The following is a 19,965-nucleotide window of genomic DNA, read 5'->3' as shown; positions in this document are numbered from 1 at the left end:
GGGCGGGCAAGGTGGATCGGCCGCGTCCCCCAGCCCCCGCAGGGTCCCTGGAGGGGCTCCGCGGCCTGCGCCTGCCGCGCGGTGTAGTGTCGGGGGACAGCCTGTCTGGCGGCCTAGACCGCTTGGTTCTGCTGCACCGGCTCCCGCTGTCCTGGCTCCCACTGCCTCCGAGCAGCCCTGTGAGCTGCTCCTCCAGCCATCCGGCCCTCCTGGAACTGGCCTCCCGACGAAGCTGAGCTACCAGGCTGTCCACAGAAGACATGGTGAGAGGGATGTGGCAGCAGGTCCACTCACTTCGCCCGTCTAAGGTAACTGATCTCCCCTTTTCCCGCACTTTCCCAAGCCCCCACCTCCCTTTTTGCATAAATCCCCACCCCAAATCCTACTCTTCCAATCCCCGGGCTCCTTTACTCAATAACTCCTTTATTTTTTAAAGAAAACCTACTGCACTGCTCCCATGGCAACGCAGTCATGTGGGGGCCTCCTTTTAGCTGCGCCCCATACAGCCCCCCCTCTTTACGTTGATTGGCCTGCTGCATCATATTATTGGGTCTTATATAAGACCTGATGATGCGATGCTTGCAGCACTCTCCTCTGCAAGCAGTTCAGGGAGAGTTGATCAAGAAGGGAGAGCTTAGATTGGAACAGGCAATGTTGTGCAATTACAGTATACTGCTGCTGCAAAAAATAAAACAAAAGTCCTTTTCAGGGCTAAATACTGTCCTTTCTCTGGTAACCTGCATTTCTACTGTTACCTGCATTCAGTGTAGGGATAGCTGGCGGAGGAGGGATAGTTTTGGATTAGAGACATATAGGCAAGGGTTATTGCCTTACAGTCCTTCTATAGGTATACTGCTGGTGCAACCTAAAAACAAAAGTCCTTTTCAGGGCTACATATTTTCTTTTTTCTTTTAATATTGTGACATTTGCAAGCATGTATTATCTAATTCAATGTGCACACCTTATCACAAAAGTTCCTTTTTATTTTTGTGAACAGGCAACCCTCACCCAAAATTTTTAGAGGGTAAACAGGTGGCCCCCATTCATAATTTTCATAGGGTCGTCAGATAGCCCTCACTTTTAATCTATTGAGAGTAAAAAGGCGGCCCTCGCTCATAATTTTAGAGGATCATCTGGCGGCCCTTGCTCATAATTTATAGAGGGTCATCATATGACACTTGCTCTTAATTTTTCTACGGTTTGTATAATGCACTCCTTCATAATTTTTAAAGGGAATCTGTCACCTAATTTTTTGTATATAAGCTGCCGCCGTGATCGGATCCGAGAAGCCCAGTCCCTGGGCACTGCAGTACTTTGCGCTGCCCACAACAGGGCAGATAAAGTACGCCAGAGCCGCGACAGGAAGCAAAGAAGAGGACGTCATCGCATGAATATGGGAGGCGCCAGACCCGGTCCGCGACACCCATAGGACCGGACCGCACCGGGAACGCCCCTTGGTGAGTATAATCTATCTTGTTTTTCTTATCTTTCAGGTTACATCGGATGCTTATCTACTGCATTACAGAATGCAGTAGATAAGCTCCTGATAACGGTGGCCACAGCTTATATGTGAAAAATTAGGCGACAGATTCCCTTTAAAGGATGTGTATGAGGCCTACTTCTACAATTCACTTACATATTTATGCATAACCCCAGGAGGCAAATATTTTTCAGCCCTTGCATTTAGAGCATAGGCTTCACCTGTCTGAGAGTCACACTCCCTAAAAATATGTTTTCTGAGGCCCTCCTCTACATGTATTACAGAATGTATTGCTGTCCCTCCTCATTTTTGGCAGTCCTTGCACACACCACATGCCCAAATAAGGTAGTAAAATGTTAAAATTACATTTAGCGGTGACCACCAATGGGTGTTGTTTTATTTCCCCCTCTACTATGCCATCTAATTTAATCATAGACAATGGGGAAATATGGTTAACGATGACCCAGCTATTAAGGGATGGAGGAGACTTATTTTTTTCTCTTTTTAATTTTTAATTATGTGCAAGTTATTATACAGGAAAAAATGTTTCCTAACATTTTATCTTTCGATTTGTATGTTTTATTGTCAGTCCATAAAAGTGAAGCAATACTCTGACAACATTGTTCTCAGCAGTGACCAGGGATACGGAGATGGTCCAGGCATCTTCCCCGTGTTCCCATTCCATTTGAGCCCTGTATCCATTTATTTCAGCTATTTTCATGCCTCTCCAGCCCTCCTGTTAAGGTGTTCCAGAAAAATGCTCAGGTTTCCCATTGACTTGCAATATACAGGGTACTCAGGTCAAGCCTGCCCGAGCGTCTGACCTGCTCAAGTACCAAGCATTTTAGTGTTCGATCATCACAAGTGATGAGTAGGGTTGAGTAGAGTTGAGTGACTTTTACTTTTTTAGGATCGAGTCGGGTTTCGCGAAACCCGACTTTTTAAAAAGTCGGGTCAGGTGAAATCGGCCGATAATTGCGAAAAGTCGGGGGGCCGACTGAAAGACAAAACCCAATGCAAGTCAATGGGGAATCAAAGTCGGCAGAGAGTGGAGGACAGGAAAACACCTACAGTTCCCATTTTAATGCCCAAAACATCAATTTGTATTACTGAAGCTTGTCAATTTTAATTTACTTTATAATAATAGTTAGGCATTGAAACTGGGGGTCATTTGGCTAAAGTTGTGGGGGGGTAGGGCTGGTTCAAGTTTTTCTTGGGCCCAGGAAACGCGGACTATGTCATGGCGGTGGAGCAGGGAGAGGTAAGCATTTCAACTTTGCAAGTGCTGTGATCCTGAGCAAGAGGGGGGGGCCCACTCATTCGCATTGGCACTGGCACAGGGCCCCTCAAAGAACGGCGGTGTGTTTGATGGCGGGGGTGGCTCCCACCGACAGAGACACTTTGCGTACTATGAGGGGCCCTGTGCAGTGATGTTGCCAACGAGTATGCCCCCAAACCTGATGAAGGAACCTGCACTTTCATCTGCACCTTCCTCTTTGTCCTCGTGTAAGGTGGTATAGTATGTGGGAAGGGGATTCTGACTTTCAACAGAGTCAGATTCTGGCTGTGTAGAGTGCAAGGGGAATGTAGTGGTCTGGGTCAATGTACCAGCAGACTCATCTAGCAGTGGCTGGGCAATGGGCAGGATGAGAAGAAAACACAGTTAGTAGGCCCAAATAATAAAGTAGGCTATATGCAGTTCAAATGTGGTAACAGGACTAAACAGGCGGCATTGCTTTGTTCAGTGGAGGACAACTGTAATGTTTGGCAGACGCAGTTAGTAGGCCCAAGTAATAAAGTGGGCCAAATGCAGTTCAAAATTGGTAACAGGAGTAAACAGGAGGCACTGCTTTGTTCAGTGGAGGATAACAACAAGCAGCGGCAGACACCGTTAGTAGGCCCAACCAAACAAGTAGGCCAAATGCAGTTTAATATCTGAAACAGGATGAAAATTGAGGCTCAGCTTTGTTCAGTGGAAGAGAACAACAAGCAGCCGCAGACACTGTTAGTAGGCCCAACCAAACACGTAGGCCAAATGCAGTTTTATATGTGAAACAGGATGAAAATTGAGGCTCAGCTTTGTTCAGTGGAGGAGAACAACAAGCAGCGGCAGACACTGTTAGTAGGCCCAACCAAACAAGTAGGCCAAACGCAGTTTCATATCTGAAACAGGATTAAAATTGAGGCTCAGCTTTGTTCAGTGGAGGACTACTGTAATGGGAGGCAGACAGAGTTAGTAGGCCTAAATAAGTAAGTAGGCTAAATGCAGTTCAAAATTGGTAACAGGAGTACACAGGCCACAGGCGGCATAGCTTTGTTCAATGGAGGACAGCTGTAATGAGTGGCGCAGACAGACACAGGTAGTAGGCCTAAAATAAAAAAGTAGGCTAAATGCAGTTTTAAACTGGTAACAGGACTCAACAGGCAGCATTGCTTTGTTCAGCGGAGGACAATTGCACTAAGGGGCAGACACAGTTAGTAGGCCCAAAAAAGTCAGTAGGCTAAATCCAGTTCAAAACTGGTAACAGGAGTAAACTGGCGGCATTGCTTTGTTCAGCGGAGGACAGCTGTATTGTGTGGCGCAGACAGACTAAGTGGGCCTAAAAAAAAAAGTAGGCAAAATGCAGTTCAAAATTTGTAACAGGAGTACACAGGCGGCATACCTTTGTGCAGTGGAGGACAACTGTAAGGAGTGGCACAGACAGACACAGGTAGTAGGCCCAAATGATAACGTAGGATAAATGCAGTTCAAAATTTGTAAAAGGAGTACACAGGCGGCATTGTTTTGTTCAGAGGAGGACAATTGTAATGAGGGGCAGACGCAGTTAGTGGGCCAAAATAGTAAAGTGGGCTAAATGTCTTCCAAAACAATGTTCCTAAATAAACAGGTGGCATAGCTAGGTACAGGGGTGGGCTCCTCTGCTGAGTAGCAGACAGTGGTAGTTTGCACACAGTGTTAACTGGCCAAAATAGAGGCCAGGGCCCCTGTATATTTTAACTATCATCTATCCTTTCAACAAATTTGTATTGGCAGTGCCATTGAAGGATTTAAGAGCACAGACTAAACAGTGGTGGAGCAGGGAGAGTTAAGTATTGCAAGTGGTAGAGCACTGTTCGGGCTGGGGGGAACACTCTCTCGTGGGCGGTGGTACTGGCACAGGGCACCTCATATTACGACGGTGTGTCTGACGTTGGGTGTGCACCACCACCGTCAGACACTTCATTGTACTATGAGGGACCCTGTGACAGTGCCGTCGCACAAAAGTGGGCACACCCACCTGTACAGGCAAACGGCACTCGCACGGGTGCTTGCGCCAAGTGGTGACCACGGCCCTGTGGGGGGAGTCAGACCATTTAGGGAGGTATAAAAATGGCCTATGGTGGACATTCAGCTGCTGCAAATGGAGGAATTGGAGCAGTCAGTAAGAGGAGGCCAAAAGCAAGACATTTTTCAGGCAAGCTACGTGTCAGCAGGGGAAGGTGGGGCAAAATAATTTGAAATCCATGATTGGTTCATTTTAATGAAGGTTAGATCATCAACATTTCAGGTAGCCAGATGAGTTCTTTTTTCAGTCAGTATTGAACCAGCAGCATTAAAGACTCTTTCTGATAGCACACTAGCAGCTGGGCATGCGAGCCCCTGTAATGCATATTCTGCCAATTCAGGCCAGGAGTCTATTTTAGATGCCCAGTAATCAAAGGGGATGACCTGTGAGGGAGAACATCGATTAGGGAGGAAAAATAGTTCGTAACCATACTGGACAAATGCAGTCTCCTGTCAGTTTGAATCGATGCAGTAGTACCTGTCGTGTCTGCGGTCATTGCGAAATCACTCCACAACTTGGTCATAAAACCCCTCTGTCCAACGCCACTTCTGATTTGTGCACCTCTAACACCTCTGCCATGTTACCCCCTATGCCTCGTTTCAGAACCATCACCGCCGCTGCGTGCTGGGAATGCCTGAACCAAACAGTCTACAAGATTTGCTTGTTTGGTTGCCAATATTTGCTCAAGGTTCTCATGTGGCATGATAGTTTGAAATTTTCCTTTGTATCGTGGATCCAGGAGGCAAGCCAACCAGTAATCGTCATCGGTCATCATTTTGATAAAGCGGGGGTCCCTTTTTAGGATACGCAAGGCATACTCAGCCATGTGGGCCAATGTTCCAGTTGTCAATTCACTGCTTGTGCTGGGTTAAGGAGCACTTGTGGCCCACAAAAGCCCTGTACCTGACCTTGCAACACCACCAGTTTCAATTGCCCCCTGAGAAGCATCCTCCTTCCATAAATATTCCTCCCCATCAGCCTCCTCCTCCTCCTCTTCGTCCACCATTTCGTCCAGGGGAGTTCCCTGAGCAGACAATGGCTGACTTTCATCAAGGCTTCCCTCCTCCTCGGCTGCAGACGCCTGTTCCTTGATGTGCGTCAAACTTTGCATCAGCAGATGCATTAGTGGGATGCTCATGCTTATGATGGCGTCGTCTGCACTTACCAGCCATGTGCATTCCTCAAAACACTGAAGGACTTGTCAGAGGTCTTGTAGCTTCAACCACTGCACACCAGCCAACTCCATGTCTGCCATCCAACTGCCTGCCCGTGTATATGTATCCTCCCACAAGTAAATTACAGCATGCCTCTGTTCGCACAGCCTCTGAAGCATGTGCAGTGTGGGGTTCCACCTTGTTGCAACGTCGATTGATTATTAGGCGGTGCTGGAGAAGATTCAGCAATCGCTAATGGTTCAGCATATGGCTGGAGTGTACGGGCGACTGGCGGATGTGCGAGCAAAGTCTTCGCACCTTCAGGAGCAGGGCTGGAAACCCCAGATAATTTTTCAGGAAGCACTGCACCCCCAGGTTCAAGGTATGAGCTAGGCAAGGTTATGTGTTTCATTTCAGAAAGGGCTATGGCAGCCATAAAATTCGTTCCGTTATCACTGACTACCTTGCCTGCCTCAAGATGTACACTGCCCAGCCATGACTGAGTTTCTTGTTGCAAGTACTCGGCCAGTACTTACACGGTGTGTCTGTTGTCGCCCAAACACTTCATTTCTAACACTGCCTGCTGACTCTTACCACTAGCTGTTCCATAATGGGACACCTCGTGTCCAACACTGGCAGCTGCGGATGGAGAGGTCGTGCGACTGCGCTCTGTGGACGAGCTTTCGCTTCTGGAGGAGGAGGAGGAGAAGGAGCGAGCACCTACAGCCAACTGTTTCCTAGACCGTGGGCTAGGCAGAACTGTCCCACTATGGCTGTCCCCTGTGGACCCTGCATCCACCACATTAACCCAGTGTGCCATGATGGACACGTAATGTCCCTGGCCATGCCTACTGGTCCATGCATCTGTTATGACGTGCACCTTTCCACTGACTGATTGCCTCAGTGCATGGACAATGCGGTCTTTGACATGCTGGTGGAGGGCTGGGATGGCTTTTCTCGCAAAGAAGTGCCGACTGGGTGGGTCATAGCGTGGCACTGCGTAGGTCATCAGGTCTTTGAAAGCTTCGCTTTCAACCAACCGGTAGGGCATCATCTCTAACATGATTAGTCTAGCAATGTGGGCGTTCAAACCCTGTGTACATGGATGAGAGGATGAGTACTTTCTTTTCCTAATGAGAGTCTCTTGTAGGGTGAGCTGGACTGGAGAGCTGTACATGGTGGAACTAGCGGGGGTGGTGGTTGACATGGCGGATTGAGAGAGGGTTGGTGATGGTATTCTTGATGTTGGCCTACATACAGTGTTTCCTACCAAGAACCTTGTGATTCCTTGACAGCTTTGGCCTTGCGACGATACCTCCACATTTGCTGCTGGTGGTGTCCTAACCGGTGGGCTTACAGTGAGGGAAGCAATGTAGCGTTGCTGACTACCTTCAATCTGAGCAGGTGCACCAACCGTACGGGACGTTTGGTAGTTAGTCCAGGCTTGCCAGTGCATGCTGGGTAAATTTCTAAGCATGTGCGTTGTATTTAAATTTTGGAGATTCTTCCCTCTGCTAAAGGTCTTTGAGTATTTCTTACAGATAGCTTTGCACTGATCATTTGGATATTGGTTAAAAAATTGCCACACTACACTCTTCCTACTATGGAATACTTTTTCAGGCATTGCACGCTGTCCTACTTTAAAAGGATGGCCACACTGTCCTAAAACTGGTTTTGTTTTTGACAAACGTTTTTGGCCAGATACGGGCCTGCCAGATGAAAGCTGTTGCGATGTAGATGGCTGCTGTGGATCATTCTCCTCCGCTTCTGAGTTACTGACAGCGGCACCCTCTTCCCCCAATGGCTGCCAATCTGGGTCAACAACTGGTTCATCTATCACCTCCTCTTCAATGTCATGTGCACCTTTTTCTGTGTCACCGCGTAAGGTGCTATAGCGTTCAGGACGGGGCACCATAGTCTCATCAGGGTCAGATTCTGGCTCTGTACACTGCGAGGGCAATGTTGTAATCTGAGTCAATGGAACAGCATAGTAATCTGGCTGTGGCTGTGCATCTGTGCACTCCATGTCCGATTCATCTTGTAATTGGCTGTTAACAATTTCCCTTTCTAACCCAGGCACGGTATGTGTAAAAAGCTCCATGGAGTATACTGTAGTGTCGCCTGCCTCATCCTTCCCTTTTGGTTTGGGTGAAGGACACAAGGAAACGTCTTGTTCCTGACCGGGAGCACCCACTGACAACTCGCTGCTTCTATATTTGGAACTTTCTGAAGAGGAGGCGAAAGAGCTAGAGAGCTGAGTCTGCAAGGAAAGCCAAAACGTTTTCCTGCTGCTCCGGCTTTTAAAGCGGTTTTCCTACTCCCAGATAAGTAAGACTTTGAGGCCTTGTGTAGCCAGACGATGACGCTGGCTCAACACCCCCAGCCTATTTTGCTTTTCCCACTACCACCAGATGCTGCACCACCACCACCTCCATCAGTACCAGCTGGCAACGACCGCCCATGCCCTCTTCCACCAGACTTCCTCATTTTTTGGGAAAATGTAACTAGAATAACAACCGTTATATGGTACTGTAAAACAAGGTATACAATGTATATAAACTTGTTGAGAATTTAAATCTCCCTTTTTGGGAGGGAGACTGAACCAAAACTCAGGCCCAGTGTACAACACTACACAATGTAAGTGGCAGAGCGTGGCTGGCTGATATACGCCAAACTAACAGAAATGACGTAGATCAACTTTGTGACAATTTGAATCTCTCTTTTTTGGGGGGGAGACTGCACCAAAACTCAGGCCCAGTGTATTACACTACACAATGTAAGTGGCAGAACGTGGCTGGCTGATATACGCCAAACTAAAAGAACTGACATAGATCCACTTTGTCACAATTTGAATCTTCCTTTTTTGTGGGGTGGAGACTGCACCAAAACTCAGGCCCTGTTTATAACACAACACAATGTAAGTGGCAGAAAGTGGCTGGAAGATATAAGAAAAAATACAAGGACTGTAATACACTTTCAATCTCCTTACTATGATCTCAGGACAAGTATGGCAGCAATAAAAAGGACTGCTGCACACAAAAGTGTGGACAAATAAACAAGATGACTGTACAGAAAGGAGCAACAGGATTTTTGCTTTTAAAAAAACAGTTGGTTTGCACAGCAACATGCAAACAGCAATGCAGCTATCAGGGAGCCTTATAAGGCAGCCTAATAAGCTACAGAGCTGAGGCACAAATATATAAACTCCACTGTCCCTGCAAAGAAAAGGTGGTGTTGGACAGTGGAAATCGCTACAGCACAAGGGGTGTGGGGGTTAATCTTCCCTCCCTAACTATATCCCCTCTTCTGATGAAGCTGCAGCAACCTCTCCCTATGGTACGATCGGCAGAAGTAAGATGGCGGTCGGCGTGCACGCCCCTTTATAGCCCCTCTGATGCCGCAGAAAGCTAGGCAATCACTGTCATGCCCTTCTCTAAGATGGTGGGGACCGAGACCTATGTCATCACGCTGCCCACACTCTGCGTCCTTCTTCATTGGCTGATAAATGGAGCTGAAAGCATCATACGAAATGCGACTTTGGTGCGAAGATCGCCGACCTCGTGGTCGATCCCACACTAGGATCGGGTCGGGTTTCATGAAACCCGACTTTGCCGAAAGTCGGCGATTTTTGAATTTGTCCGATCCGTTTCGCTGAACCCTACTCGCAAGCAAGGAATAATTCTATATGTAGTCAAAACCTACTGTTTGGGCATATGGTAGGACATTGAAGGGAAGAAGCCATATTTCACTTTTGGAGTGCATATTTGGCTGTAATAGATTGCAGATAACATGTCACATTTGCAGAGCACCTGAGTTACCAAAACAGTAGAAAACCCCACAAGTGACCCCATTTTGGAAACGAACCATCTCAAGGAATTCAGAGAGTTGTGTAGCGAGAATTTTTAACCTACAATACTTCATAAATTGTATATAAATGTGCTGTGTAAATGACAATTTTTTTCCATTAAAATGTTAGTATAGCCTCAAATTTTTCATTGTCACAGAGAGTAATAGTAGAAAATGGACTCTACTGAATATAGTAATACCACATATGTGGTTGTACGCTACTGTTTGAGCACACAGCAGGGCTCTGAAGTCAAGAAGCACTATTTCATTCTGGAGCACAAATTTGGATGGAATAGATTGCGACGCCATGTTGCATTTGAATAGATCCTGAGCTATCAGTAGATATCCTCACAAGTGAGCCCATTTTGGAAAATTAACCTTTTCAAGGAATTCGTCTAATGATGTAGTGAGCATTATTAATCCATAATGCTTCAGTGTGTAAATTAAAAATTCTATTTTTTCAACTAAAATGCTACTTTATTATCAAATTTTTCATTGTCACAGGGAGTACTAGAAGAAAATGTATCTTGTTCAATTTCCACTGGATATAGCAATACCCCATATATTGTGCATTACTGTCTGAGCACACGGCAATACTCAGAAGGGAAGGAGCCCTGTTTGGCTTTTGGAACACATATTTTGTTTGACGATTTTGGGCCTATAGCAGATCTCCAAAGGTGCCCATGATATATTGTGCATTCACTGCTTTTATATTCAGATCTCTGGTTTGAGGTCTTTCCCAATACAGACATAGGGAGAGAACTGTCAGAGTCGGGCCGCCACCTCCTCTGACTAATCGGCTTTTGCTTTGGCCCATATCTGTATTCTTGCCTAAAGTTATAAAATAATGTAGATAAATAAAGAACCTACACTGCCCTAGAACAGAAATCTATATCCAGTAAGGCTTGTTAATGCCCCATATTCACTCCGATGTTTTGGGACCTGTCCACATTATTCAGGTGTTTCCAATAAGTTAACAAACACTTTTATTGTAATGCTCAGAAAGAATTTATTGCAAAAGAACCGACCGCAAGCACAATAATTGATTATCAAAATAATAATTTTCTGCAGATATGATTTTTCACCCCATCAGAAATTTATGCAAATTTAAAGATTTAGAAACTTTATAGAAAGAAATCTCTCTTATGACATGACTTTGTCATTGTGATGTGAAGGACCTGCAAAAAATAAGAAGCCATAGTTAGTGGGTAAATCATGCTACAGACTATGTACTGTACATGTAAGTGTGAACTTCATCCTTCTTAACTGGAATCTGTCAGTAGGACCAACTCTCCCAAGCCGTCTATATGGGCGTGTAGGTCATAGGAAGCTGAATCCAATGATACCTTGATATCTGCAATCCGATGACTGGTTCTTGAGAAATCATCGTGCTTCTTATATGCTAATGAGATGAATAGAGCTCTGTGCTAGATTGCAGACAAGAAAAACATGGATTTCTTGGGAACCATTTTTCATACTGCAGATATATCTACAGATGACTTAGGAGGATTGATCCTACTGACAGATTCCCTTTATGCTTGCAATAGCCTCCTACAGTAGGTATCACTGGTGTCCAATCATGTCCCTCAAGTACAAAAACCCTCCTCATACTATTTAAAGGGAACTTGTCATGAGATTCAAGCTGCCTGAACCACGGACAGCATGAACAAGACACTGACTGGAAGTCCGCAGAACAAAGAGAACGTACTACAGCAGATGCTGGAGGATCGGAACACACATTAGATATGGAGCGTCGCTCTCTGCAGTTTGGCACATTGCTCCTCCAGGATCCGGTCTTCCAGCGCCGCTATCCCCATTAGGCTCTGATCCTTTCCATGGCGCTCCATATCTAATGTGTGTTCCGATCCTCCAGCATCTGCTGCAGTACGTTCTCTTTGTTCTGACGCTCATCCATTCAGTTTAGCTTCCACATCCAGTCAATGCCAAAGAAACGCTCTGACGAAGGTCCGGTGTGGACCGAAAACGTTTAGCAGTTTTGTTTCTCTGGATGTATCAATAAATTAAGAAGCTTTTTTTCACGCATTGAGTGCCAAGTTTTATTCATCTTTAGAGATGATCTAGTTACATGTCTAAGTACAGTATATGTGTAGGACTCATAAACGTCTGTCATATGAATTATTCATTGCAGTAAGGCACTCTGGTCAAACCCAATAAAATGCAAATAAAAATACTTAAAAAAAAAGATTAGACTAAAAAGCAACTAAAATGTCATATACCACCCTCTAATAGAGCTTGGCCAGTTAATCCAGTTAATATGCAGACTGGTAAGGATGATGTTCTCCTATAGAACCATATTAATGCCCTATCCTAGTATCCTAGTATACACAAGGATATGTCAGAAGATACAGAGGGTCCAGAGAGAGATCATATCATATTGGTAGAAACCATTAACTAGAACAACACCAAAAAAGTCAGTTTAATGCTACCAGACAAAACTGCATCCTTGCTAGATAATCCTCAGCACGAAAAAAGAACTATCGCAGGTGAAAATGAAGGACAATATTACTGTCACCCACACTTTTCTACATATTATAATCCCACTACAAACAAGAGGGATAGTAGTACCATGTAACCAGTAACCCCAAACACCATATCACATAGAGCAGGGGTAGCAGCGCGTTCTCCCTCTCCATGCATTTGGTTCATCAGCTCCTGCATAATGAGAAAATCAATAAAAAATATAGATAAAGGAAGTCATGACCCTGTTGTGCGTATATACATTATATATGGTGTGAATGATCAGTAAGTGATGGCTAAAGCGATAAGTAATGATAACATTTAATGAAGTTTGGAAACTCATTATCCAAGCTACACTGACGGTATAGATGCACCATCTATCACTTTAGCCAGCACTTGGCGACATTGATCATGCTCACCATATAACTATGCACAGCAGGGTCATGAGTCCCTTCATCTATATTTTGCTATTGATTTCCTCATGATATATGATGACCCTGACCTATCTGATGCATGGACAAGGGAAACACATTGGTACCCCTGAAATGTGTTGGAATAGCGGTCCATGCTCTGCTGGAGGTTAGTATACAACTTTTTAATTGTTGTTTGCTAAAAGCTAAGCTTTACCGTATTTCCTTTTGATCTATTACGTTTGATCCCAGTGCTTTACTGGCATTGGTTAGTACATTCATCGCATGGTCTTATAAACGATTTGTGTGTATGAGACAGGAAACTTTAAGCTAGTTGTCTAAATATTGGAAGTAAATATATGTAACTGTATATGTTGTTACCTTTGTTTAGCCTCCAAGAATACTGCCCAAGACACCTCCTACGGCATCTACGACACCTCCTACGACACCTCCTACGACACCTCCTACGGCACCTACGACATTTCCTACGACACCTACGACATTTCCTAGGACACCGCCAGCCACTCCGACCACTCCAGCAACAGTTTTGAGTACACCACCAACAATACCTATAACACCTCCAAGAAGGGTACCAGTCAGGGAGGCTATAATAGCTGAAAGGTCAAGATGCAGACCAGAGCAAATTGAAGGCAGAGTTCCTACTATACCCTGGAAAAAAGATTGGTCAACAATTAGTATTTTGAGATCAAGGATACCGTACAAATATACTCTCTGGTTTAATAATTATTGTAATACTAAACAAGCTTTCTTATCACTTGTCCATCCCATCTCTTTACTATGAGCGTTGCCATGGCAATTTGCCACTGATCCGGTTTCTGAGACCCAGCTACTCATGGAAGGGGCTATTTATCTCTGACAAAATCTGCAAGAAGTTTCAATGTTCTCTATCTATTTGTGTGGGTTTCCTAACACACTCAAAAATTGTTCCTATAGAGAATTTAGATTGTGAGCCCCAATGGACACAGCGATCTGGGTTTCCAACAGTCCAGAAATTCCAGGACAGTCTGTAAAAATAGGCCATTTTTTTGCCCTGTTCGTAAATTAAAATGAAGGTGTCTGTGATTTTTTAAGCAGAATAAACTTCTACAAATTATCCTAACTGTAATTCTCATCATTTACAGTTTACAATGTATGCAGCTCATGCATCATATCAGAATTATGGGCTGTAGGCCTAGCTCACTTATAGTCATGATGATTTATTATGGTTCCAATGTGTCCCTAAAATATTGTATGCCTATGATTTTTAGCCTTTTAGAGAAAATTAAAAAAAGTCAAGTTGGCAATCCTTACAGTGATGATGGTGGGTAAAGTGCTGTGGAATTAATGGGACTATGTCAGGGAGCTGAATAAGTAAATGAAGTATTGTATGGTAGATGTTATGAATGGATGTCCATGAACTACACCGATGGCCCAAGTCTCTCATCTATGTAAAAGTAGTGGGCGACCTCTTTAATGATGAGATAATCCTTTTATGTCTGTACAACATAAAGAAAATAATTTCAAAAGATAGGTACCCGGTAAAGAGAAAGGGGTTGTCCGCTACTCAGATAACCCTTTCTGAATCCCTATATTTCTACCCAGTAAAATAATAACACTTATATTCCCCTCTGGTGTCAGCATTGTCTCTCCTGGAGATTATGTGATATTAACATTTCAAGCAATACACAAGGCCAATCAGCGCTGGCTTCACTCTCCCCACCTTTAGACAAATCACACACATGTCTTTTGGTTGTTTGACAGTCGGAAATTACACAGGGACTGCCTAACAAACAATCAATCCCTGCATGTGTTGTGGCTGCCTAACAAACAATCAATCCCTGCATGTGTTGTGGCTGTCTAACAAACGGGCAATCCCTGCATGTGTTGTGGCTGTCTAACAAACGGCAATCCCTGCATGTGTTGTGGCTGTCTAACAAACGATCAATCCCTGCATGTGTTGTGGCTGTCTAACAAACGGCAATCCCTACATGTGTTGTGGCTGTCTAACAAACGGGCAATCCCTACATGTGTTGTGGCTGTCTAACAAATGGGCAATCCCTGCATGTGTTGTGGCTGTCTAACAAACAGGCAATCCCTACATGTGCTGTGGCTGCCTAACAAACAGGTAATCCCTGCATGTGTTGTGGCTGCCTAACAAATGGGCAATCCCTGCATGTGTTGTGGCTGTCTAACAAACAGGCAATCCCTACATGTGCTGTGGCTGCCTAACAAACAGGTAATCCCTGCATGTGTTGTGGCTGCCTAACAAATGGGCAATCCCTGCATGTGTTGTGGCTGTCTAACAAACGGGCAATCTCTACATGTGTTGTGGCTGTCTAACAAACGATCAATCCCTGCATGTGTTGTGGCTGTCTAACAAACGATCAATCCCTACATGTGTTGTGGCTGTCTGACAAACGATCAATCCGTGCATGTGTTGTGGCTGTCTAACAAACGGGCAATCCCTGCATGTGTTGTGGCTGTCTAACAAAACGGGCAATCCCTACATGTGTTGTGGCTGTCTAACAAACGGGCAATCCCTGCATGTGTTGTGGCTGTCTAACAAATGGTCAATCCCTCATGTGTTGTGGCTGTCTAACAAACGATCAATCCCTGCATGTGTTGTGGCTGTCTAACAAACAGGCAATCCCTGCATGTGTTGTGGCTGTCTAACAAACAGGCAATCCCTGCATGTGTTGTGGCTGTCTAACAAACGGGCAATCCCTACATGTGTTGTGGCTGTCTAGCAAACGATCAATCCCTGCATGTGTTGTGGCTGTCTAACAAACAGGCAATCCCTGCATGTGTTGTGGCTGCCTAATAAACGATCAATCCCTGAATGTGCTGTGGCTGTCTAACAAACGATCAATCCCTGCATGTGTTGTGGCTGTCTAACAAACAGGCAATCCCTGCATGTGTTGTGGCTGTCTAACAAACAGGCAATCCCTGCATGTGTTGTGGCTGTCTAACAAACGGGCAATCCCTACATGTGTTGTGGCTGTCTAGCAAACGATCAATCCCTGCATGTGTTGTGGCTGTCTAACAAACAGGCAATCCCTGCATGTGTTGTGGCTGCCTAACAAACGATCAATCCCTGCATGTGTTGTGGCTGTCTAACAAACAGGCAATCCCTGCATGTGTTGTGGCTGTCTAACAAATAGGCAATCCCTACATGTGTTGTGGCTGCCTAACAAACAGGTAATCCCTGCATGTGTTGTGGCTGCCTAACAAATGGGCAATCCCTGCATGTGTTGTGGCTGTCTAACAAACGGGCAATCTCTACATGTGTTGTGGCTGTCTAACAAACGATCAATCCCTGCATGTGTTGTGGCTGTCTAACAAACGATCAATCCCTACATGTGTTGTGGCTGTCTGACAAACGATCAATCCGTGCATGTGTTGTGGCTGTCTAACAAACGGGCAATCCCTACATGTGTTGTGGCTGTCTAACAAACGGGCAATCCCTACATGTGTTGTGGCTGTCTAACAAACGGGCAATCCCTGCATGTGTTGTGGCTGTCTAACAAACGGGCAATCCCTACATGTGTTGTGGCTGTCTAACAAACGGGCAATCCCTGCATGTGTTGTGGCTGTCTAACAAATGGTCAATCCCTCATGTGTTGTGGCTGTCTAACAAACGATCAATCCCTGCATGTGTTGTGGCTGTCTAACAAACAGGCAATCCCTGCATGTGTTGTGGCTGTCTAACAAATAGGCAATCCCTGCATGTGTTGTGGCTGTCTAACAAACAGGTAATCCCTGCATGTGTTGTGGCTGCCTAACAAATGGGCAATCACTGCATGTGTTGTGGCTGTCTAACAAACGGGCAATCCCTACATGTGTTGTGGCTGCCTAACAAACAGGTAATCCCTGCATGTGTTGTGGCTGCCTAACAAATGGGCAATCCCTGCATGTGTTGTAGCTGTCTAACAAACGGGCAATCTCTACATGTGTTGTGGCTGTCTAACAAACGATCAATCCCTGCATGTGTTGTGGCTGTCTAACAAACGATCAATCCCTACATGTGTTGTGGCTGTCTGACAAACGATCAATCCGTGCATGTGTTGTGGCTGTCTAACAAACGGGCAATCCCTACATGTGTTGTGGCTGTCTAACAAACGGGCAATCCCTACATGTGTTGTGGCTGTCTAACAAACGGGCAATCCCTGCATGTGTTGTGGCTGTCTAACAAACGGGCAATCCCTACATGTGTTGTGGCTGTCTAACAAATGGTCAATCCCTCATGTGTTGTGGCTGTCTAACAAACGATCAATCCCTGCATGTGTTGTGGCTGTCTAACAAACAGGCAATCCCTGCATGTGTTGTGGCTGCCTAATAAACGATCAATCCCTGAATGTGCTGTGGCTGTCTAACAAACGATCAATCCCTGCATGTGTTGTGGCTGTCTAACAAACAGGCAATCCCTGCATGTGTTGTGGCTGTCTAACAAACAGGCAATCCCTGCATGTGTTGTGGCTGCCTAACAAACGATCAATCCCTGCATGTGTTGTGGCTGTCTAACAAACAGGCAATCCCTGCATGTGTTGTGGCTGTCTAACAAATAGGCAATCCCTGCATGTGTTGTGGCTGTCTAACAAACAGGCAGTCCCTGCATGTGTTGTGGCTGTCTAACAAACGATCAATCCCTGCATGTGTTGTGGCTGTCTAACAAACAGGCAATCCCTGCATGTGTTGTGGCTGTCTAACAAACGATCAATCCCTACATGTGTTGTGGCTGTCTGACAAACGATCAATCCGTGCATGTGTTGTGGCTGTCTAACAAACGGGCAATCCCTACATGTGTTGTGGCTGTCTAACAAACGGGCAATCCCTACATGTGTTGTGGCTGTCTAACAAACGGGCAATCCCTGCATGTGTTGTGGCTGTCTAACAAACGGGCAATCCCTACATGTGTTGTGGCTGTCTAACAAACGGGCAATCCCTGCATGTGTTGTGGCTGTCTAACAAATGGTCAATCCCTCATGTGTTGTGGCTGTCTAACAAACGATCAATCCCTGCATGTGTTGTGGCTGTCTAACAAACAGGCAATCCCTGCATGTGTTGTGGCTGTCTAACAAATAGGCAATCCCTGCATGTGTTGTGGCTGCCTAACAAATGGGCAATCACTGCATGTGTTGTGGCTGTCTAACAAATGGTCAATCCCTCATGTGTTGTGGCTGTCTAACAAACGATCAATCCCTGCATGTGTTGTGGCTGTCTAACAAACAGGCAATCCCTGCATGTGTTGTGGCTGTCTAACAAACAGGTAATCCCTGCATGTGTTGTGGCTGCCTAACAAATGGGCAATCACTGCATGTGTTGTGGCTGTCTAACAAACGGGCAATCCCTACATGTGTTGTGGCTGCCTAACAAACAGGTAATCCCTGCATGTGTTGTGGCTGCCTAACAAATGGGCAATCCCTGCATGTGTTGTAGCTGTCTAACAAACGGGCAATCTCTACATGTGTTGTGGCTGTCTAACAAACGATCAATCCCTGCATGTGTTGTGGCTGTCTAACAAACGATCAATCCCTACATGTGTTGTGGCTGTCTGACAAACGATCAATCCGTGCATGTGTTGTGGCTGTCTAACAAACGGGCAATCCCTACATGTGTTGTGGCTGTCTAACAAACGGGCAATCCCTACATGTGTTGTGGCTGTCTAACAAACGGGCAATCCCTGCATGTGTTGTGGCTGTCTAACAAACGGGCAATCCCTACATGTGTTGTGGCTGTCTAACAAACGGGCAATCCCTGCATGTGTTGTGGCTGTCTAACAAATGGTCAATCCCTCATGTGTTGTGGCTGTCTAACAAACGATCAATCCCTGCATGTGTTGTGGCTGTCTAACAAACAGGCAATCCCTGCATGTGTTGTGGCTGCCTAATAAACGATCAATCCCTGAATGTGCTGTGGCTGTCTAACAAACGATCAATCCCTGCATGTGTTGTGGCTGTCTAACAAACAGGCAATCCCTGCATGTGTTGTGGCTGCCTAACAAACGATCAATCCCTGCATGTGTTGTGGCTGTCTAACAAACGGGCAATCCCTACATGTGTTGTGGCTGTCTAACAAACGGGCAATCCCTGCATGTGTTGTGGCTGTCTAACAAACGGGCAATCCCTACATGTGTTGTGGCTGTCTAACAAATGGTCAATCCCTCATGTGTTGTGGCTGTCTAACAAACGATCAATCCCTGCATGTGTTGTGGCTGTCTAACAAACAGGCAATCCCTGCATGTGTTGTGGCTGCCTAATAAACGATCAATCCCTGAATGTGCTGTGGCTGTCTAACAAACGATCAATCCCTGCATGTGTTGTGGCTGTCTAACAAACAGGCAATCCCTGCATGTGTTGTGGCTGTCTAACAAACAGGCAATCCCTGCATGTGTTGTGGCTGCCTAACAAACGATCAATCCCTGCATGTGTTGTGGCTGTCTAACAAACAGGCAATCCCTGCATGTGTTGTGGCTGTCTAACAAATAGGCAATCCCTGCATGTGTTGTGGCTGTCTAACAAACAGGCAGTCCCTGCATGTGTTGTGGCTGTCTAACAAACGATCAATCCCTGCATGTGTTGTGGCTGTCTAACAAACAGGCAATCCCTGCATGTGTTGTGGCTGTCTAACAAACGATCAATCCCTACATGTGTTGTGGCTGTCTGACAAACGATCAATCCGTGCATGTGTTGTGGCTGTCTAACAAACGGGCAATCCCTACATGTGTTGTGGCTGTCTAACAAACGGGCAATCCCTACATGTGTTGTGGCTGTCTAACAAACGGGCAATCCCTGCATGTGTTGTGGCTGTCTAACAAACGGGCAATCCCTACATGTGTTGTGGCTGTCTAACAAACGGGCAATCCCTGCATGTGTTGTGGCTGTCTAACAAATGGTCAATCCCTCATGTGTTGTGGCTGTCTAACAAACGATCAATCCCTGCATGTGTTGTGGCTGTCTAACAAACAGGCAATCCCTGCATGTGTTGTGGCTGTCTAACAAATAGGCAATCCCTGCATGTGTTGTGGCTGCCTAACAAATGGGCAATCACTGCATGTGTTGTGGCTGTCTAACAAATGGTCAATCCCTCATGTGTTGTGGCTGTCTAACAAACGATCAATCCCTGCATGTGTTGTGGCTGTCTAACAAACAGGCAATCCCTGCATGTGTTGTGGCTGTCTAACAAACAGGTAATCCCTGCATGTGTTGTGGCTGCCTAACAAATGGGCAATCACTGCATGTGTTGTGGCTGTCTAACAAACGGGCAATCCCTAC

General features: G+C 45.6%; 1 protein-coding gene across 1 annotated transcript in view; it reads right to left on the bottom strand.

Moving 5' to 3' along the window:
• Nucleotides 1-10,790: 10,790 nt before the first annotated feature.
• LOC138675618 (uncharacterized) overlaps nt 10,791-19,965 on the bottom strand; it is a 31,725-nt gene continuing 22,550 nt past the window's right edge. The window contains exons 9-10 of the mRNA XM_069764006.1: nt 13,076-13,363; nt 10,791-10,984 (exon numbers count right to left, since the gene is read on the bottom strand). Coding sequence (XP_069620107.1) covers nt 13,082-13,363 — 282 coding nt within the window. The 3' untranslated portion in view covers nt 10,791-10,984; nt 13,076-13,081. The remainder of the gene's footprint in view (nt 10,985-13,075; nt 13,364-19,965) is intronic.

The sequence above is a fragment of the Ranitomeya imitator genome, chromosome 4 (assembly GCF_032444005.1).
Source record: "Ranitomeya imitator isolate aRanImi1 chromosome 4, aRanImi1.pri, whole genome shotgun sequence".
NCBI classification, from domain to species: Eukaryota; Metazoa; Chordata; class Amphibia; order Anura; family Dendrobatidae; genus Ranitomeya; species Ranitomeya imitator.
The sequence above is the reverse complement of the archived record's forward strand: the minus strand, read 5'-3'. Positions and strand labels throughout refer to the sequence as shown.